Source organism: Lichenostomus cassidix, chromosome 6, assembly GCF_008360975.1.
Source record: "Lichenostomus cassidix isolate B80296 chromosome 6, HeHo_3.0, whole genome shotgun sequence".
NCBI classification, from domain to species: domain Eukaryota; kingdom Metazoa; phylum Chordata; class Aves; order Passeriformes; family Meliphagidae; genus Lichenostomus; species Lichenostomus cassidix.
The window spans coordinates 12,120,336-12,134,038 of NC_139487.1; the positions used below are offsets into that span (position 1 = coordinate 12,120,336).

The 13,703-nt window shown below is 53.1% G+C and overlaps 2 protein-coding genes across 4 annotated transcripts in view; one reads left to right on the forward strand and one right to left on the reverse strand.

Moving 5' to 3' along the window:
* Nucleotides 1-37: 37 nt before the first annotated feature.
* SFXN2 (sideroflexin 2) lies at nucleotides 38-7,111 on the reverse strand. Of its 3 annotated transcripts, none has more exons than XM_085064948.1 (12): nucleotides 7,048-7,111; nucleotides 5,854-6,087; nucleotides 5,390-5,560; nucleotides 4,412-4,510; nucleotides 4,187-4,262; nucleotides 4,024-4,109; nucleotides 3,273-3,333; nucleotides 3,135-3,201; nucleotides 2,524-2,573; nucleotides 2,176-2,225; nucleotides 1,892-1,939; nucleotides 38-1,500 (listed from the first exon to the last, which is right to left on the reverse strand). In XM_085064948.1, the coding sequence occupies exons 2-12, from the start codon at nucleotides 6,012-6,014 to the stop codon at nucleotides 1,401-1,403; spliced, it is 969 nt and encodes a 322-aa protein (XP_084921074.1). In that variant the 5' UTR covers nucleotides 6,015-6,087; nucleotides 7,048-7,111; the 3' UTR covers nucleotides 38-1,400. The 3 variants fall into 3 exon arrangements, with proteins under 3 accessions (XP_084921074.1, XP_084921075.1, XP_084921073.1); XM_085064949.1 differs by having other exon boundaries at nucleotides 5,854-6,026; nucleotides 7,048-7,081; XM_085064947.1 differs by lacking the exon at nucleotides 7,048-7,111 and adding an exon at nucleotides 6,854-6,941 and having other exon boundaries at nucleotides 5,854-6,419.
* An 89-nt stretch (nucleotides 7,112-7,200) lies between these two features.
* ARL3 (ARF like GTPase 3) overlaps nucleotides 7,201-13,703 on the forward strand; it is a 30,553-nt gene continuing 24,050 nt past the window's right edge. The window contains exon 1 of the mRNA XM_085064950.1: nucleotides 7,201-7,303. Coding sequence (XP_084921076.1) covers nucleotides 7,301-7,303 — 3 coding nt within the window. The 5' untranslated portion in view covers nucleotides 7,201-7,300. The remainder of the gene's footprint in view (nucleotides 7,304-13,703) is intronic.

Here is a 13,703-nt window from a genome sequence, read left to right on the forward strand (position 1 = left end):
CACACAACAGAGACCAGCCAGAAGCACAACCCACAGCTGTTTTTCAAAAATCACTGCATTTATTTTTCAACCTTCCTCTGTCATTTGCAGTGCTGCTATTCAGAGTCTGAGTTGATGCCTTGACAGCCCTGTGACAGGAAAAAGAGGAGCTACTGGAGAGGATTCTGTGAAGGGCCACAAAGATGATGAGGGATTTGGAGCATCTCTTGTGAGGAGACTGTGGGAGCTGGGCCTGTTCAGTCTGGAAAAAAGAAGACTGAGAAGGGATCTCATCAATGCATATAAATATCTCAAAGGCAGGTGCCAAGGGCATGATGCCAGGCTCTTTTCAGTGGTGCCCAGCAACAGGCCAAGGAACAATGGCCATAAAGTAAATCACAATAAGTTCCACCTGTACATGAGGAAGAAATTCTTTACACTGAGGGTGGCAGAGCACTGGAACAGGGTATCCAGGGAGGTCATGGAGTCTCCCTCTCAGGAGATACTCAAAACTCACCTGGATACATTCCTGTGTAGCCTGCTCTAGGTGCCCCTGCCTTGACAGAGTGGCTGGAATGGATGATCTACTGAAGTCCTTCCAACCCTAACAATTCTGTGATTCCTGTGTTTTCTTCCCCATGTCAAAGGGGGCACAGAGACAATTGCCCCTAAAGCTGCAGTTTCATGATTCTACTGTGGGGACCAGATATGCAGGACAAGGGTGACAGCTGGCTCTTGTGCTCAGAGGAATGAAAAAAAATTAGACCTTGAAAACAATTAGCTGTTTCTCTCCTGGATTGTGGCAGTTGCAGAGTGAATAAAACCTGAACCTGAGAGCAAGGAAGGCATAGTCCAAGCATTGGCCTCTGGACTTTGGGATGGTCACTCTCATGGTGCAGAGAGAACAGGTCTCTTCACACCTGCCAAGACATGACCCAGCTCTTGGAAAGAGGCTACTGTGGTGGTTTAAGGCAGGAATGTGGTTTGGTTGCTGGTACAGTGGCAGGACACGTGATTTTGGAGGTAGAATTGTGCTCTGAGCCCCAAGGGAGAGAGCCTGATGCCTCGTGGGGCCAAACCCTGTGGGGCCCAGACAGGCTGAGCAGATTCTCTTGTGCAGGACCAAAGGAAGGCAGTGGAAACACAGGCATCCCTCAGGGCAAGAGGGACACGGGAAGGCAGGGACATGGCCATCAGTAGATGGGGTGGCTCAGGACAAGCCAAAGTGCTGCAAGCTGGACACACAGAGTCAGATCTTGCTTCTACAGTGGAAGAAGGCAAAGGAGAAGGTGCTGGGTGGGGGAGCAGATCTGGGCTGGACTGTACTAGGCTGAACTGTGCCTCTGACTCTGCTCAGGGAATGTGGGATTGGTGGTGGCAGGAGGCCAGAGGGATGTGATGACTCCTGAGGTAGTCTCCATTCACAGTCCTTTGTTAAAATAGACGTAGGGCACTTTGTCCCCGTGCTTGGCCACAATGCTGTCACGCAGCTCCTGCTCAAGGTCAGCCAGTGCAAGGGAGCTGTGGGGAGAGGGGATACACACTGAGAACCATGATCCTCTTCCCCAACCACCAGTCAAGCCACCCTCCTTTCACAGTGCCATTTGAGGTCCTCTGCAGTCCCCAGAATCTTGCAGGCTCATGGCAAGACCCACCACCCTTCCCTCCCAGTGCTGGAAGGCAGAGAGCTGCCCATGGAGCTGGTGTCCTGCTGCTCCCAGCACAGAGCTCCTAGAGCAGGGAAGACACACACTCTCCTGCTGCCCTGGGCACCAGCATGTACAGACAGGTACTGCCTCAGGTTGAAGGGTGGGTGCCCATCATGCTTCTCCTGGGATGGGCAGAGAAGAACTAGGGGAGGAGGGAGGCTCCTGAGATCCCATGCAGGAGGGGGAAGCAGTGGGACAGGTACCATCGCTGTGGGAAGAGGGCGCAGGCTGCTGGCACCATGAACAGGAGGCTGTGGGACAGAGAAGAGCAGACCATTAGTCTTGGGCATTGCAACCTGTTTGCCCTCTAGCCACAGGGATCTCAAGAGGTGCTGCTCACACCCCATGACTCCCAATAACTGGGGAAAGCCCAAGCTGAAAGGCAAGGAGCTTTGCAATCCCTTCTGGGAAAGAGGTATTTTTTTCAAGCATCCCTTTGGAGCCATACTCCAGGCATTCACAGAGGACTGAGCAGTGAGATACTTACAAGCCCCCGCAGAGCAGCACCTGCAGAGGCCCATGGAGAACCCGGATCCGCTGCAAGAGAAGAGCCAGGAATGAGTCCCTGGCCTCACCACAAGACCCACTCACAGGGTGGGCAGATTTCTCCCCTCAATAGGGCTGAATGCCCCATGCCTCTGGTGTCCCACCAAACTCTGACACCCTCCTCTAGCCTCTCCATGTCACTCGAGAGGCCTTTGGTGAATCAGTGACTCAAGCAGGGAGCAAAGCAAGATGGGCTCTGCAACTCCTGATTTGATCCTCAGCATATCAGCAGCTAGGAAGCAGGACTGGGACACCACAGAACCTACTGTCAGCAGAAACTTGCACTCACCTGCATGAAGGTGAATTTCTCCAGCCGCTCCATGATGATGGGCAAAATAACTAGGTACAGAGAACAAAGGTCAGCCCAGATCCCCGAACAGCTATCTTGCTAGCCACCCTGCAAGACTGTCCCAGCAGAACCATCCACCTGGAGGCATGGCAGCAGCTAGTTGTGCTGGGGGCCGCTGGGTGTTTGCTGACAGCAAGGACCTGACAGAAGACCCTCACACATCCATCACCCAGGCAGCATGGTCCATGCTGCTCATGCTCTCATCTCTCCTGCTGGACTTGCAGTATGTCAAGGGTCTCATAAGCAGAGGGCATGCCAGGCTGCAGGGTGAGTGGCTAGGGACAGAGGGCATAAGATGCATCCTTGTGGGGCCAAACTGCCATAGGAGCACCCCCTGTCTCCCACAGGCTGTAGTTTGGCATGAAGAGGACTGAGGGCTTGGAGGCCTCTGATGGGAATGGCAGGATGAGGAAACCAAATGCCATCTGGCATGCAGGGCCACCCTCCCTGTTCTTCATGAGGGAAACTGAAGCAGGGGAGGGCAAGGTGGTGTGTCCTGGGGAGTCCCCGATCCAACTGCGCACTCTCCTGCCCTCCTGCCCCACACTCACTCATGCCCGGTGCTGCCATGGTGATCCTGGAGAGCACAACCTGCGCAATGCCCTTCACTGCCGCCCTCTGCAAGCAAAAGCAGCAGGTGAGCCCCGGCAGCGCTGTGCCCCAACCCGTACCCCCATCCCCAGACTCACCCTGGAGCGGCCGAGCTCATTGTTGTCCCCATCTGTCACTGTGATCCCGTTGATGATCTCCCTGAAGGGGACAGGCAGCCATGAGCGGAGGACGGGATTATAGGGAAAGCATGAGGACACCGCAACAGGGTGAGGGGGTGCCAAGGGAGTCCTCTATGCTGTGCTGGCACAAAAGCTCCGGCTGCCCTCAGGGCACGGGGCTCCACCACCCCCGGGGCACCGCTGTCCCCAGCCCAGCCGATGCTGCCATCTTCAGGGCACAGCTGTGAGCGGGATCTGGCCGTGCTAGGGACAGGCACTGCCTGGGACACGCAGCTGAGCCAGGGTACAGTCCCTCACACAGCACCCCAGCTCCTTGTGCCACGACTTGTGGGGCACCCCGAGCAGCAGACACAGGTCACCACAAGCATCCCACCTGGGGTTTCCCAGCACCAGGATATTATGGACTGGGGTTCTCCCATGACATGCAGGAGACCTTTGGGTCTGAGGCATCTTCCAGCACAGATCCCAGAACAGCCATCCTCAGCTGAAAATCCCCCTCCTGCTCCAGGTAGAAGCTGAGCCATCCCACCCAGCACGCTCCACCACAGACACAGCACTGCAAATGCACAGACCCCAGTTCACCTCCCTCCAGCTCCCACGATGGGAATCCAAGGCAGGGAGGCTGGGAAGCCCAGGAGCCCAGCTGCCACCAGCTTGCCTTTGGAGGGAGCTGGGTCCCTCAAGCACCCCAACCATGTGTGACACTTACTGTTGCCGCATCATGGGGATATTGACACAGTTGGCAGCAGCCACTGCTGCGAAGGGGACCCAGCGGGCCAGCAAGGGAGGGGCTCGCTGTGGGAAACAGACTGGCATCAGCATGGGAATGCAGGATGTGCCCAGCTGCCCCACCTGGCCCTGGCCTCGCATACCTTGGTATAGAGGTTGAGTCCCACTGCAGTGGCCAGGGCTGCACCGGTGGCTGTGACATAAGCCACCCCAATTTGCCTGGACAGCGATTTCAAAGGGAGACAACAGAATCACCAACTCTGACTCAGTCCTGTTCCTTCTGTGCCCAAGACACAGCACAGGGGGTCTTTACAGGGCATCCAGGGGTGCATCACATAGAGATGCTCCATCCTGTGGGATCTGCTCACCTCAGAGAGATGGGGGAGGCAGCGTTGCGGTTGGTATAGTTGACAAAGGCATTGAACGACTGGTTCACCCACTGCCAGAAAACCACGGCAGGCACTGTCCTGCAGAGGAAGGGACCAGGAGAACACTCGAGGGCTGTCAGGGTCGCCTGGCCTGTGCCCATGGCCAGGACTGACAGGGAGACAGACAAGATGCCTGAAATACACTCATCACAGTGTCTCCAAAGGGAAACTGAGTAGCTGTGGCAAAGTCACAAGGCAGTGTCAGAGCTGGGAAATGATCCCAGGAGTTCTGGTTGCCCTGGGGCCTTGAGAAGCATAGGAAAGGGGGGCCCAGTCCTGCAAGGCACTTGGGCAGGGTTGGGAGACAGAGTTCTCAGCACGGTGGCAGCTATCCTCTGCTGAGCTGAGATAAGCCTTTGTCAAAGTGAGCAGCAAGGAGGGGACAGAAGCAGCTCTGGGGGATGAGGGTGCCTGGGTTTCTACTGGTGTCTCAGGGACTCTGATGTGGGGCAGGAAGGGAAACAGAGATGTGCGTCTGAGCAAGCTTTGGGATGCAGGTGGGAGGAGAAGGAAAATGCAGGGAGCTGTCAGCAGGGGCTGGGGATGCTGAAGCAGCCTGGCCTGGGGACACATTTGGTGCTCAGTTCCAAGGACTGCTATGGGCCACAGACCAAGAGCAGAGGCCAAGGAGGACTTGGTGGCATTAATCATTACAGGGGCTCTGAGAAGCACTCAGAGCTCAGGGTGAGGTGAGACCATACCCACCTGCGCCAGTGGCCAAGGGGATCTGTGATGCTTCTGCCACAGGCTGAGTGCTGGGGACAGAGCCCAGAGACATGGGGCTTCACCATGGGACACAGGCAAGCACAGCAGCCATGGGCATGATTTGGGAAGCACCCAGCCTCAGAGGAGGCAGATGGGCTGTGCTCTGGTCACTGGGGACCTTGAGAGGGGCTGGGGGCTGTCAGGGCCTCTCACCGATAGAACTGGAGCATACAGCCAGTGATGGCCATGCCCCCTGGCACCTGGAAGGACATCCTCCCAATGAAGTTCATCTTCTCACCGCTGTCAGGGTGGAAGGCTGAGTCGTACAGCTTCTTGGCATAGAGCAGCTGCTCCCGGCTGCTTCCTGGCGGCACCATCCCGGCCCTGCAAGCCCAAAGCCCATCAGGGGAAGCTGCACAGACCTGCCAGCACCTGGCACTGCCAAGGCACAGAGCTCCAGGCACCACATGAAAGGCAGGAGAAACATCTCCCAAGAGGGATACATGTCACAGCTTGAGGATCCTGGGAGAAGCCTGGGAAACCCCCCCAAAACTACCTCCAACAGATGTTACATCACAGCGTACCTGCATGGGAATGATTGCCTCCATCCCTCTGCAACACTGCACAGTGGTTGGGATGGCCATGGACACAAGCCCCAATGCACACCTGCCCCTCACCTGCAGCCCTCTACCAGGGCTTTGGCCTGGTCCAGCTCCTCCTCAGGCACCAGCACTGTCCGAGGGTCGGTGATGTTGAGGAAATGCTTCAGGCGCCCCACGAAGGTGCTCTGGTCCCAGCGTGGGGAGTCGATGTTGAAGCCAAGGGGAACTGTGGCCATTTTGGCGTGGGTCTGGGCAGGGAGGAAAGGCTGCTCAGTAGAATCCTGCCTTGCTTGCTCGTTGAATGCAGGCCTGCCACGGCCACAGGAGCAGTTAGCTGGGTGAGGGCTGTGGCAGGTTTATGTTTAACAGGACAACTGGACTTTCAGCAGCCCTGAGCCCAGGAAGACCCTGCACTCCTGCTGTGGGCAGAACACTGCAGGGTCCAGCTCACTGCTCCACAAGTCTGCCCTGCAGGCACTCTCACAGGGGCACTACACTGCACGCCCCCGCGTGAGCAGAGCACAGCACCCCCACACTGTGCTGTGTCCCCCATGGCACCACTCTGCACATCTGCCTAATGTTGCTCTGCACTGCCGTGGCATTGTCCTGCATGCTCCCCGGGGTGCTGCACTGCATGCCCACTGCTGCACAGCACAGAATCACAGAATGAATTAGGCTGGAAAATACCTCTGAAATCATCTGAGTCCAGCCTATGACCAAACACTACCATGTCAACTAGAGCATGGCACCAAGTGCCACGTTCAGTCTTTCCTTAAACACCTCCAGGGATGGTGACTCCACCACCTCCCTCAGTTGTCCTTTCCAATGTCTAATCACCCCTTCTATAAAGAAATTCTTACTAATGTCCAACCTGAACCTTCCCTATCACAGCTTCAGACTATATCCTCTCGTCCTGTCGCTGGTTGCCTGGGAGAAGAGGCCAACTCCCACCTGGCTACAACCACCACCTCCTTTCAGGTAGTTGTAGAGAGCGATAAAGTACCCCCGAGCCTTTCTTCCAGGCTAAACACTCCCAGCTCCCTCAGCCACTCCTCACAAGACTTGAGCTCCAGACCCTTCACCAACTTCCTTGCCCTTCTCTGGAAGGCACAGCACGGCTCAGCACACTCCAGGCTCAGTTCGGCACGGCATGACAAAGGCATGGCACAGCCCTGGCACACCTCCGGCACGGCTCGGCACACCCCCGCCCCAGTCCAGCCCCATCCCGCCCCTGCCCTGCCCACCGGTCGCGTCCGCACGTGTCCCCACCTGCGGTCCCGGGCCCCTTCCCGCCTCCCGCCCACGTGGCTCTCACCCGCCCCCGCACTCCGACGCGTGGCCGCTCTCAGCCAATCACAGAGCGCCGAGCGGCCGCGCCCACCTCCCCCAGGCTGGGCCGCCCTCGTACGCACGCGCGGATTTGGTGGGCGGGGTCGCCTCTGGCCCCTCCCCCGGCGCGAGCACGTCGGCGCGCGGGGCGGTGTGACGCAGTTGCCCATGGTAACCCCGGGCCGCGCCGAGGATGGTGAGCGGGGCGGGGGCGAGCAGAGCCGGGGCGGGGGCGAGCGGGGCCGGGGCGGGGGCGAGCGGGGCCGGGTCCAGGGCCAGCGCCAGCGGGGCCGGGGGCGCCTGCGACCGCGGATGATCCACCCGCGGAGCTGGGGTGATGGGGGCCGGAGGGTCTGTCGGGCCCGGCCGGGCTCATGGCAGGCACAGGCAGGCCTGGGGCCATGAGTGGGGCTGCCAAGGCGATGGAACCAGGAGGAGGGATCCAGGCACTGCTCGGTGGTGTCGGGCAGTAGGACAGGAGGCAACGGGCAGAAAGTGATGCAGAGGAAGTTCCACCTGAATACGAGGAAGAACTTTGCTGTGCGGGTGTCCATGCACTGGAACAGATTGCCCAGAGAGTTTGTGGAGTCTCCCTCACTGGTGATATTCCAAAGCCATCTGGACGCGATCCTGTGCCATGTGCTCAAGGATGACCCTGCCTGAGCAGGACGTTGGGCCAGATGACCGGCTGTGGTCCCTTGCAGCCTGACCCATCGTGTGATGGTGTGACACCCACCCAGGGAGTCTGCCGTGCCTGGGGGCTGAGTGCCCAGCGGGGGCTGTGCAGGCTGGGGGCGCACATACAAAGGGATGAGAACAGTGTAAGTTTGGGACCCCCAGCCATGGAAGCCCCAGGCTGGGACTGGGGCCCTGGCAGGACATAGACGTTATGGAGGACTCAAAAAAGACCATTGAGTCCCAAAAAAGGCAACAGAACTGGTGAAGGGCCTGGAGGACAAGCTCTATGAGGAGTGGCTGAGGGAGCTGGGATTGTTTAGTCTGAAGAAGAGGAAACTCAGGGATGATCACTCTCCAGCTACCTGAAAGGAGGTTGTAGCCAGGTGAGGATCAGCCTCTTCTTCCAGGAAGAAGTGACCCAAGTGACAGGACAAGAGAAATAGCCTCAGGGGAGGTTCAGATTGGACATTAGGAAGAATTTCTTCACAGAAGGGGTGATTAGACATTGTAAAGGACTGCCCAGGGAGGTGGTGGAGTCACCATCCCTGGAGGTGTTTGGGGAAAGATTGGACGTGGCACTTGGTGCCATGCTCTAGGTGACATGGTAGTGTTTGGTCATAGGTTGGACTTGATTTCAGAGTTTTTTTCCAATCTAATTAATTCTGTGGTTCTGTGAATCTGATCTAGGCAGAGGCTGTAAGTCTTGAGGATGCTACGGTGGGAGGTCTTTGCTGGGATGGAATCAGCATGCCTGGAGTTGATTCAGTCGAGGTGTGGAAGGTGTGATGGAGGGATGGGTGCTTGGGAGGGCTCTGGAAAGCAGAATGGCAGTGGTGCACTTGGCCTGAGGAGGGAAGGAGCAATGGAAGAGCCTGGCAAGAATGGAAGGCAGTGTTCAGGGACCCACTGTGAAGAGTCTGGGAGCAGCTGTGACTCCAAAGGGGCACTGGACAACCCAGCTGAGGTGGGAGGAGGCCACCCTGGGACTTGAATCCTGGCTGTAGGAACTGAGTAAGCTAGAAGAGAGTTTGCTGAGGTCGAAGGGCTGGTTTTTGATACACAGCATTAGAAGAGGAGTTCAGTCATCCCAGGGAGAGCCTGGATGAAGGAGTTGGTTGTTCAGGGATGGCCAGGACTGACAGACAAAAAGTGCTCAGGGGCTGAAAGAAAACTGTCAGTTGGATGGGATGGACAGTCTGGTGAGTCACTGGGAAAACCCAGTCAGTGTTTGGCTGGCTAGGATAGTTTTCTGGGATGTTGTATGCTCTGGGGTTTTCTGCCACAGGCTGGGGAGACGAGGGACAGTCTGGGTTGAAAAGAAGAAATAAGAATAAACTGTGATAAAAGTCTGGAAGTGGAGTTTTGATGCTGATAAGAGAAGGAGAGATCCCAGGGAGAAAAGAAGTGTTGGAGGAGAGAAATTAATTGTTTGAGTGGTAGCAGTGTGGATTGAAGGAAGAAACTGGGGTCTTAAGTGGATGGCAATGCTGGGAGACAGGTGAAATGGCAAGTGTGTAGTGCAGTCTGAATTGAGGTTGGAGGAAGGATGGACCAGGGTCATCCAGGTGTTGGAAACAATTTGGGTTTAGATGCTAGAGTAGCTGGGGTGGGACAAGTGGGATGCTGGCAAAGTCCACTGAGGACTGGAAGGAGTGGTTCTAACTATGGGTGAGGGGTGGTGAGAGAGAGCTGCTGTGGATGTGGAGCCATCCGTGAGGATGCTGCATGAAGAGAGAGCACAGGCAGAAAGAAACAGCAATGGGGAAGGAGTTTTCCCAAGGGCAAAGCCTTATTTTGTCCGGGAACCCTCTGGACAAAACCTGGATTCATGCAAGTGGAGGGATTCATGCGTGAGAGGAGGTGTAAGCTAGAGCACCAAAGGTAGCTTCTCATCTTCACTGGGTTAATTCTGCCTGCATCCCTACCTGCTGGACCACAGAGAAAGAGACTGAGATAAAGCCTGTGGGATCTGCTCTATTTTAGATGAGTTGGTGATGGGGCATGTCACACCAGGCACCAAAGCCATCACAGGGTGGACATCTGCTGTAAAGATGAGGGCAGCTGCTTCCAGCAGTGCAGTGCCTTGTGGGACACATTTGGCCTGCAGCTGCCAAATCTGCTCTTCTGCCTTGTGATGTCCTGATAAGCTGGTGTAGTCTGGGATCTGGCTGCTCTTATCCGGGTGCTTTGTGTGTGGAGAGGGTGGACTGGGTGTTCTCCAGTGTTTGTGTTATTTGATACAACATTGTACTGCCTCTTTGTCTATTTTCCATTTCTTGGAGTTGTTTTTTGAATTGTAGCCTCTCAGACAGGGTGTGTGGCACTTTGGGGTGCCTGGTAGGCTGGCTGGACTGGGCAGGGGACTGGAGAGTAATGCACTATCTCTCTAGATTCTCAACTTTCACTAAAACAGAATAATCATTTGTGGCAGAAACTCTGAAACAGCAGCAAATATATCCAAAGCAGCTATGGCAGCCCGGGGGTGTGGGTCAGCAGTCAGAAATGATCCAGACAGCTTGATGGAACAATTTACTGCTTGTCATCTGAGCTGTGGTAGCTGCCCGTGAGCACGTTCCTGCCATGCTGTGATTGCACTGGGAAGTGCTTAAACTCCCCTCAATGACTGCTTGCTCCAGCTCTAGTGATAAGAGGGTTAATGCTGAGGTTTAAATTATTTCAGTGTTCATCCAAGTGAGTAAGTACAGAGGGAAAGTGTCTCCTTCTGCCGAGCATACCAGAATTTCTCACAGCTGTGGGGCAGGGGTGGTGGAAGGTTATAGTTGGAGCATGGAGGGAAGGATGAGCCATAAAACTGCAAAGCATGAGAGATGCGTAGTGCTAAAGTCTTTGGCACCGTTAAGCAGCATCTGCAGTGGGCGCATGGCAAGGGCAAAGGGAGGCTGCTACATGAAAGGATATGTTGCTTTCCAAAGTTTAGGAAATGCTGTGTGAAGCAGAGCTTGTGGCTTCCTCGTCACTGTAATAACAATCTTTACCGAGAGATGATATGTTATCGATTGATGTCGGGGCCAGAGGATGGACACTGTCCTTCTAAAACCATTGATTGAAGATGACATCATTGTGTCAAGACCAGATTTGTCAAAGTGGTTCCCTGTTGTGCAATTGAGGAAACTGAGTCACAGAGTGTCTAACTGACATTAGGCACATCTGATGGAGAGGATAAAATACTAGCATAGCTAAATGCACAGTCAGGCATCTTTCTCCTGGTCTTGAGCTCATGTTTCTAGGAAAACCAGTATCTATGTCTTGCCTGCTCTAGGTGTACCTCATACCCAGAAATTCTTTCTTTTGCCCCTTGTTCCTTGGCAGTAAGGCTCTATTTAAAATGGCCCCATTAAAAAAAATGCTTTCAAGGGTTTTAAGTGTGTCACTAGTTCAGTTTTCAGTACAGTTCAGTGTCATGTTTTTTGGTTTATATTACTGATTGCTGAGAGGTTGATATGAGAAACCACCTGCAGATAGGAGAGTATACCAGTCACTGGCCAAGACTTTGAAGTTCTGAAACCAGACAGCGACTGCTGACATTGTCCAGTGCTGGGCATTGGCTCTTCTCTGCACAGGGCAAAATACTTCCTTCAAACCTGCTGAAACCAGAGGAGTTTGATTTTAATTATGAAAAGAGGATTCATGCTGGTATTGGTTTATGTATCAAACTGGAAAGTGCTGTGTGACCTCTTTGACACAAAACTACATTAGTAGGTTTGAGCTGGAAAAACTCTGTAGGTGACTCGACTCCATTAAATTTTGGATTTCAATGCAGGAAAGAAAGTCTGCATTGAATGACACCATATGGTGGAGACATGCAGCAAGCAAATGATTTTTTGGGAGTTTTGCCAGAGTAAGAAGTATTGAATAAACTGTGCTCAATAGATTAATTTACTTCGGTTGTATTTTGAAAAAGACTGGATGATTTTATGACCATTAGTGACATTTGCAGTTCTGCAGCCGAAGATAAAGGTAATCAGACGTCATTCTTCAGGGCACCAGCTAATCAGTGCAGTTGTCAGGAAGGACTCCCCTCCTCCAGCTCTGTGTGTGCAGGATTGCACCCTGGATGACAAATGTAGCCTCATATATCCACTGCGGAAGGCAGGATATTTGGCTCAACTAAGCCCCTCGTCCCTCTCTGTGTCAGCTTCTCCTGTGTGACTTTCTGAAATCGTCACGTGTACCCTCTGTCTTTAACTTACTCTTTAAAAATTATTTTAAAAAGCTACCCTATTGCTTAATTAAAAGTAAATAAATTGGTGCCCAGAGCTGTACTAGGTGCTGTGTTGGCAGAGCATGGAGGTGCTCCCATGCCATGGAAATACGGTCTGTCTGAGGTAAGAGATAACCAAGTGATACGAGTAAGGAGAATCCAAGACAGGTTTGAACTTGACATATTTGCTGCCTAAACCTCATCAAGGATTGTAGGTGTGGCAGAGAAAGAATTAGCAAAAGAATCATGGGCTGGTTTTATGGATATTTTGCAAAGTTTCTCCCACGGTTGCAGGAAAGGCACAGAAGTTTGAGAATAGAGCTCAGCAGTGCTGGGGAGCTGTGGGGAGACAGGAGCTGTCACCTCAATGGTAAATGTGCTTGGCTGAGATGAGTCTTGAGGATAAAGACAAGTCACTTGTGGTTGCAGCAGTGGGGAAGAAGGCATCTCTGTAGGGGTGTAGAGATGGGGGAGTTGTGGCCATAATGGCAGGCTGAGCTGCTGTGCTTTGTTGCTGTATTGCATCTTGGTGAATTGATTTGATTCTAGCTAGAAATCCACATCTAGTAGATAAGCAATTTGTGGTGACTGAGGGTGGTTTTATTTTAAATTCATTATCTGAGTTTTGTGGCTAATAAAGTTAAACAGAATACATTTACTTCTCTTTCTTATAAGAATCAACTGCGCTTTGCAGCAGCTTGTGGGCCACGCTTTTTATCCATGCCCCGTGTATCCAGCCCTCAGTACATGGGAAAATTGTTCTTTCCATTATGGCTTTATATTGCCAATCTGATACAATATTTAAACAGATTATCTCAATGCTCTGTTTGTCCCAAACCAATTTTTGCTTTGGCCTATAAAGTGAATCTGCCTTTCAGCGGCTTCTGTGGTACAGGATGTAGTTACATGCATCAACTAGTTCAAAAGACCCATATACAGCATGGATTTAAAGCTGAATAAACCCGCAAAACCCTTAGCAGGACTATAAAAGTCACTGTATTTTTATATATGTCTGATTTATTTTTTTTTGAGAGAGAGAATAGGATTACTGCATGCAGCTATAATTGAAAGTCCTTTGATAATTTGGTGGGTATTTTAAACCTAGCAATGATATACTTTCATAAAACCACACATCCCTGTTTTCTGAAGGATGCTAATAAGATGGTTAGCTTTGCTTTCATGCTCAGTGTGTTTATGAGGGCTCTTGCCCATTTAGTGGCATCTCCGAATTTAATGCCCCACTCTGATTTCATAGTAATTGTCAGGAGTCTCTTTGTCTTACTGTATGTCCCTGCTCACTGTCTGGAAAATGCAGTCTCCTCATCGCTGACCCCATCAGTCTGTCTCCTCATGGTGCTTGTAAAGAAAACCCTTTCCACCAAGGACAAAGATGTTTTTAAACAAGCCAATCTGATATAAGACATAGTTTGCTTAACCCAGAGGTGACCAAGAAGTGGTTGCTGGCTGACTGTGCCCAGCCTTGAGTTGCTCTGTCTGGCTGCCCTTCTCCAAAGGCTGCACGCGCTGCCGTGCTGTGCTGTTCATTATCTGAGCAGCATCTGCAGTTCCCTTCTCTGTTACAGATGCCGCAGTCTGCTTAGTTTTGTGCAGCTGACATGCTGCCCTTATGCTCCTGTGAGGCGTCTCTGCAGCTCCTCAGCCAGCTCACATCTACCCTGGCCTGCTTGAGACTTGT

Excerpts from the sequence above, each read along its gene's own strand:
- SFXN2 (XM_085064948.1), bottom strand. The coding sequence starts at position 6,014 with ATGGCCACAGTTCCCCTTGGCTTCAACATCGACTCCCCACGCTGGGAC. Across the intron at positions 5,561-5,853 it reads GCCCTGGTAGAGGGCTGCAG|GGCCGGGATGGTGCCGCCAG; the intron begins GTGAGGGGCAGG and ends TTGGGCTTGCAG. Across the intron at positions 3,334-4,023 it reads ATCCCCATGATGCGGCAACA|GGAGATCATCAACGGGATCA; the intron begins GTAAGTGTCACA and ends TGTCCCCTTCAG.